The 7,427-nt window shown below is 48.7% G+C and overlaps 1 protein-coding gene across 1 annotated transcript in view; it reads left to right on the top strand.

The window, feature by feature from the left end:
- The first annotated feature begins 273 nt into the window (after nt 1-273).
- Nucleotides 274-7,427, top strand: part of USP46 (ubiquitin specific peptidase 46) — a 30,668-nt gene continuing 23,514 nt past the window's right edge. The window contains exon 1 of the mRNA XM_081926561.1: nt 274-944. Within this exon, the coding sequence (XP_081782687.1) occupies nt 909-944 (36 nt within the window). The 5' untranslated portion in view covers nt 274-908. The remainder of the gene's footprint in view (nt 945-7,427) is intronic.

Here is a 7,427-nt window from a genome sequence, read left to right as displayed (position 1 = left end):
CCAGGCTTCGAAACGGCGACGTTTCCCCACGCGCGCGTGCATCAAGTGTTCCCTTTCACTTGATGCACGCGTGTGCTCCAGTGTCGCCCTTCTGAGTGCTGCTCCTGCAGGATCTGAAGCCGGCATCTTGCCCTGGCATCCTAAAACGTGGGAAAAAGAGGCGAGATCCCTGACTCTTTGATGGTGGGGATGGGAGAAACACCCAACGCCTTGGTGCCCCTTTGACCCGTAGCTGGCGGAACCCGCCTCCCGCCTCTCCGGCATTGGCTGCTCGGCGCGCCCCCTTCCCGGGGCGGTTGGCTGGTGGCGACGCCACTCACCCGGCCCTGACCTCCCCTTCCCCGGCCGCTGTCAAAGTTGACCGCCGGGCGCTGCGTTGCAATGGAGAGAAGGGAAGAGGCGCAACAGCACCCGCTGCGGGGGGAGGAGGCGGAGGAAGAGGAGGAGGAGGAGGAAGGAAAGCGGGGGGATTGAGATCGCGCCTGTCCCAGCTGCTGGAAACCAGCGCCGCTGATCCGCGCTCGCAGGTGGCGGCTGCGCGCCCACGAGAGAAGCCGATCGCCCCCAGAAATGCCGCGCTGCTGCTGCTGCTGAGAGGGAGACCCCGGCCACCCCCAGCGGCTCCTGGACGGGTCTGGCAGCGGCGGAATTAGCCGGCAGAGCAGGGAAAGGGGGTGGGTGGGTGCCCTCTGCCTCCGATCCTGCAGAGCCCCGAGGCGGAGCAGCCGATCTCTCTCTCCCTCCCCCCTCCCCCCCCGCCTCGGCAGAGCTTCCGTTTCTCTCCACTCCCCCCCCCCCGCCGCCTCTCCCTGCTCCTCCCGGCCTCTTCCCGATCCTCCCCAGCCATGACCATTCCGGTTTTCACCTCATAAAGATGGCGGTGCGGGATCACTGCAACCTTTAGACTCATGACTGTCAGAAACATCGCCTCCATTTGTAATATGGTGAGTATTACTTGCTCGGCCTGACTGGGGGCGGGAGGGGCGCACGGGGCGGGGGAGGGAGCCGCACAATCCTCCCCCGCACCCACTAAACACACACACACACACACACACACACTCTTCCGCCTCCCCACCCCCTTCAACCCACCCAGTTATGGGGAGATCGGAATCCACAGAAAGGTGCGTGCAGAGAGGGCAAGGCTTCACCCCCCCCCGCCGCCCCGAATTGGTTGCCAGAGTTTCAGGCTTGCAATCCTGGGCTACACTGAACTTGGAAGTAAAAGGCCCACTGCAGGCCAGTAGGACTTGCTCCCGAGTAATCCCTCCCCAGGATCGGGGCCATGTTGGAAGGAGGAGCTGCCGAAGTCTGGAAATGCAGGCGATCTCTCTGCTGATCCGGTGGGCGGGGTGCTGGAGGTGGGCATCCGAACCATGTGTGGGCAGGAGGGGGGCGTCCTTGAAAGTTTGCACAGTGTTGCTTTTTTTGCACAGGAGAATACCGGGTGTACAGTGCTAGGTGCGGATGAGCCAGGGATCTGAATAACTGGGTTTTGGAAACAAGGGAGGAATTGTTTTTTTTTTTTCCAGCGTGCAAACATGTTGGGCAGGTTCAAACATGAACATGTGATTTCCGTCTGGGCAGTGCTAGTCCCTCAAGGAAGCATGTGCTCCAAAAGGAACTGGTCCAAATGAGAGTTGTTTAAGCTTCTGTGAATAAGCCGAGCTAACAGATGTGGCCTTCAACCTGCCTCTCTTTTGGGTGAAATGAATAAATCAGGAGTTAGATGCAGAGCTTTGATCAGTTTTGCTCTTCTTCGCTTAGAAATTTAGTTAAGCAGGAGGTTTGTGCATTCAACTTATTGACCGAATGTGTCAACATTTTCCAAACATTTTTCTCCTTTGTAAATTGGAAGCTAGGTGATTAAAAAGTGTTATTTATCTGAAGGGTGGAGGAGAGACAATGCAAACTAGTTGCAGGAAAACTTGTACAGTAGCAGCTCTCTAATGAATTGCAATATTTTGCAGGGTGTGGGCAAGTCCCCGCCCCGCAAAGGGTGAAAAGTCACTAGGTCCAGTGAGTCATCTCCTTGTGTGTCTGTAGGTAACAGATTGTGTGAAAAACAACTACCTAGATCTTACTTGCTGTACCAGTGTGTACAAGCTTAGACTGGAGGGCATCAATAGCTAGGGAAAGAGGCAGTGGTAAAAACCACTCCTTAAGAAACCCTCCCTGCTCTCAGAAAATCTAAGTAACTACCCGTCAGTTGCTAATCTCCCCTTCTTGGGCAAGGTTCTTGAGCAGGTGGTCACGGATGAGATCCAGGCACTCTTGGAGGAAACTGATTTTCTAGATTCATTTCAGTTGGGGCTTAGGCCCGGTTTTGGCACTGAAACTGCTTTGGTCGCCCTGTATGATGAGCTCTTGTCAGGAGAGAGACAGGAGAAATGTGTCCTTGTTAATTCTCCTTGACCTCTTACTGGCTTTCAATACCCATGGTTTTTAATAGCCCATGGTTTCCTTCTGGAGTGGCTGCCACTTTGTGGTGGTTCCGGTCCCACTTGGATGGCCATTTCCAGAGGGTGATGCTTGGGGAATGTTCTTCGGCCCTGTGGAACCCTCATTGTGTGGTTCCTCAGGGCCAGTGCTGTTTTGCTAGAAAAAGAGGTGCCAGAACTCACAATGAATACTTCCCTTGTTCTCTTATAATGGCAACGACACTCAACTGAGAGATGCCGGAACTGAATTCTAGTGAGTTCTGGGCCAAAAAAAAGCTCTGCTCAATTTATCCCCTATCAGCATGAGACCTCTGAGCGGGGTTATCTGGAGTTTTGGAGCACATGGTCAGCAATCTGCTGATGACACACAGATCTACTTCTCCTTTACATCTACAGCTGTGGCATGGATGTGTTGGAACATTGCCTTGCCTCGGTAATGGACTGGATGAGAGCCAACTGAGGCACTGTTAGTGGGTGGTTCCCTTGACTGTATGGATGGGAGGTTTCCTCCTATTGATGGGGTTACACTCTCTGAAGGAGGGGGTACATAGCTTGGGGGTCCTCCTGGATCCTTTGCTGTCGCTTGAGGCTCAGGTGGCCGCAGTGGCGTGGAGTGCCTTCCATCAACTTTGGCTGGTGGCCCAGCTGTGCCCCTGTCTGGACAGGGATAGCCTAACCTCAGTTGTCTATGCTCTGATAACCTCTAGGTTAGATTACTGCAATGTGTTAGATGTGTGTCTGCCTCTGAAGACAGTTCGGAAACTTCACCTGGTGCAGAATTCGGCAGCCAGGTTGCTCACCGGGGTAAGATGGTGTGTGAATATTACATCGATCCTGGCCAGACTGCACTGGCTGTCAGTTAGTTTACAGGCCCAATTCACAGTGCTGGTTTTAACTGATAAAGCCTTGAACTGCTCAAGGACCACCTCCTCATTTGTGGAATGCTCTCCCCTGGGACGTTCATCTGGCACCTTTATTATACATCTTTAGGCACCAGGCAAAAATGTTCCTTTTCAACCAGGCCTTTGGCTGATGAACAGTCTATGGCCTTTAAAATATGTTGGGGGTTGTTATGGGTTGGTTTTGTTCTTGTACTTATTATGTACTTTATGGTTTTATTCTCTATTTTTATGCCGTGAATTGCCATGGGATCTTTGGTATATATAATAATAATAATATAATATGAGAGCACATCACAAAATATGATGATGGACCAAGCCTTGTGGTCAGAACACATGCTTATAACAGGAAGTGTAAGACCTGAGTCCTCAAGCTGATTCCTTCATTGCTTGCTCATTGAAGTCAAAAGGGGTTCTGAAAATGTGGGCCTTGGAGCAGCCTGTATTTCATTTCTGCTTTGGTTTCTTCCTTTTGTGACAGAACTTGTGTGTGCTGTTAAGCTGTAAGCTTGTCTGGTTTCCTTGCCTTTAATTTGGAAGATACTCAAGATGCAGTAGTAGGACAGGTTCTGAGACTCGCACAACACACACACACACACACCACTTGCCTAGAAGGACCAATTTACTTTCTTATTTTGACAATTAAGTGACTCACGGTTGCATAAACATATGCAATATGCAATATGTTCTGCCCTTCTCCTTAGTGGCCAAAATCTACCTTTCAACAACAGAGGCTTGCAGCACCTCCAAGACTAAAAGTGCTCCAAAGTTAATTCCTAAAGCTGAAATCCTATATACCGTAAGCTTGCTTGGGATAAGTCCCACTGTACTCAATAACCCTTTCCCTTCGAGTAGACATGTATAGGATTTCATTGTAACATATTTATTAGGGCATTACTTTTCATGTACTAGCTAGAGTCTGCATTACCAGATACATGAAGTGTTATCCTCAGTTGACTGGTGTTGTGTGTGTGTGTGTGTGTGTTATTGTTGACATTTTATTATATTACCCTCCTTTCATCTGAAGGTTCCAGGGTGGATTACAGCATATGAAAATACAATAAAATTAAAATAGCAATAAACATCAACAAGCTCGCCCTTAAAAGGGTAATTCCATACATGTATATATATAGAGAGAAAATTTGTAAACTTGTGTGTCCAAATGGCCAAAAAAAATGCAGTTTGTGACAATTCTGTGTAAAGCTGTAGGTAAGCAAAGTGATCTTTGCAACAACAGTAATTGGTGCTGTGATCTAAACCACAGAGCCTAGGGCTTGCCGATCAGAAGGTTAGCGGTTCGAATCCCTGCGATGGGGTGAGCTCCCATTGCTCAGTCCCAGCTCCTGCCAACCTAACAGTTCAAAAGCACATCAAAGTGCAAGTAGATAAATAGGTACCGCTCCGGCGGGAAGGTAAACGGCGTTTCCGTGTGCTGCTCTGGTTTGCCAAAAGCAGCTTAGTCATGCTGGCCACATGATCCAGAAGCTGTCTGCGGACAAACGCCGGCTCCCTTGGCCTATAGAGAGAGATGAGCGGCGCAACCCCAGAGTCGTCCGCAACTGGACTTAACGGTCAGGGGTCCCTTTACCTTTTCACATAGCAATGTGGGTTGAATCCACGTCTCCCCTTCCAACTCTACAATTCTGAGCAGGGGCTCTGTCTACTGAAGTGTGTGAGAAACTGCTTGGGGAGATGCCAACTTTTTATCCAGTACCTAGTCCTGAAATGGGTTTTGTGTATGTTTCACAGCCTATCCCTGAGCATAGCCAGGACTTTTTGGGGGGGCAGGCAGATCCCACATGATTCGCCAGTGAGTTAAGTATTTCTATTGTTTTACTTGAATTGGAGGGGGCAGCCAGTGGCGTAGCGTGGGGGGGTGCAGGGGGGGCCGGCCACACCGGGCGCAACATCTGGGGGTTAGGGGGCACAAATCCACGGGTTAGGGGACGCAAATCCACGGGTTAGGGGGTGCAAATTACTTGCCTTGCCCCGGGTGCTGACAACCCACGCTACACCACTGGGGGCCGCTGCCCCCTGCGCCCCCCATGGCTACGCCCATGAGCCCATCTTCATGTTCAGCAAATGTCCACAGTGCAGCCTTCCTAGAGCTGTAAAATGCGTGTGGAGGATTACATGTTTGAACGATTCCCCCCATTTAACCATTCTTTTCTGTGTTAGTGAACTGGCAGTCAGCATAACATGGGTGGTTTTTTTTTTGCTTCCCTTCATGTGCCGTTTGATGATTCTGTAGTTGGAAGAGCAATAACAGAGACTCCTTTCTTCCTTTGAAGCGGTAGGAAGCTGCCTTGAAACAGTAGGGGGCACAGAGAAATTCCTCACAGCGCAAAAACATTCTTGGGATTTCTTTGTTGGGGGCAAACAAAAATCAGGCCTGCCTGTTTGGGTCCCATGGAAGCTCTTGTCCCCCATCCTCACTTTCAGCCTCAATTACAAAAAGCTCCATGGCTCTACTGCCCCCCCCCCCCGCCACAAACAAAGCAAAACAACAACAACAACATTCCAGACATGAGAGAAGGCTTTGCCACTGCTCTGCGTGTGTCGCAACAGAACAATGGGCTTTGATGAGTTGGAACAGAGACTAAATGGGGTAGAGCAATGGCTTTTATATTTGTACAGTATGCCACATCCCTCACTGCCCTCCATCCAGGCAAGCAATAGGATTTCTCAGAGTTCAAGGACATATTCCAGACAGGCAGAAGCACTCAAGGAAGGCTGGTGCAGGGCTTGATTCAAGAGGATTTGTGGCCTGGAGAAAGTCCCAAGGATCTGTGTTTTCTCCATCCCTGGGATAAAAATTAAAATAAAATTAAATAAAAACAAAAATAATGCCGGGAGCCAAATCTGACTGCTGGGGCTTTTGATTGCCTGTTTAGGGCCGCAAAATGTTTAGTCAAAATGTTTGCTTCATTCATTTGTATTTAAGGAGAGGTGGGGAAATTGGCTTTGACTGTGGCATTTGAAACTGGAGTGTACTGTTTTTGTTCCTATGTTTCGTATTTTTGTGTTTGTATATTGCAAACCACCCTGTGGTTGTTGGAGGAAGGGCGGTATGGAAATTTAATAAATAAAAATATTAAGAATAAAAGGAAGTATCCAAGTACAATATCTGAAGCCATTCCTCAGAACATCTTTCTGTTTTAGTTTATATCCCGCCTTATTTTCAGGTTCTTGCAAGAGCAGCTAGATTCAGTCACTATCTTCCCTCCTTGCGGTGAGCCTGCATGTCCCTTGCTGATTATGTCGTATGCGCTGTTCGTCAGTGGTGGACAATGGAGCCTTCCTATAACGTAATGCACCTCTCAGCTTGTGGGGTCTTGGCCTTCCTGGGGTCACTTGTAAGGCTGTTTGAGAGTCAAGAGCACTATTCCCTCCTCTTTCTTGCCAATATTTTGTTGAAATGAGTTTTCTCAGTTGCCCTCATTGCCAGAAACAGCCGTACAGAGAACTGTGCTGAGGTCCCCAGCCACACCCAGCTTAAAAGGTTGAGAATTCCTGGAATAAGCGACACTATTTAAGAAACCATGTTTTGACTGGGAGAAAAGAATCCTGGACTCTCCTATTGATTTTTGTTTTGTTTTACTTGGAAACATTATGTTATCATGTGCACCTGAAATGAATACTGTAAATTGAGAATTAACGCTGGGGAATTAGACATATCGAATTTGGTTTGTCAGAGCAACCAGAAGGATCCTTGTTTAGTTACCATTGGTTGCCTGAAGATGATCATTTTTACAAGAGCAAATCCTCATGATGGAGAGCATTTAGACCACTCCTGAAATGGCAGAATTTATTCGGACTCTTGTGGGGATATAAGGATGAAGCTTGTAATTCCGACAAGTAAATAAATGAATCTATTTTGCAGCATATTAAGTAGAAAGGAGATCTGCCCCCACTAAAAATAAAGGATCCTTCATGTCAAGGATATTGGGGCTCATCCAGACTTTCTTTCGCACCATGCTTTCCAGGCACAGGTCTGTGAGAGCTGTTTTGTTGTCTCTGGGAAAACCTGTCTTTTACTGCTGAATCACAAATGGCAATTCACAGAAAACCTGGCTGTTGTTTGCTCTGA

The sequence above is a fragment of the Podarcis melisellensis genome, assembly GCF_964234715.1.
Source record: "Podarcis melisellensis genome assembly, chromosome: 9".
NCBI lineage: Eukaryota > Metazoa > Chordata > Lepidosauria > Squamata > Lacertidae > Podarcis > Podarcis melisellensis.
Note: the sequence above shows the minus strand (reverse complement) of the source record. Positions and strands in the feature narration are given on the sequence as shown.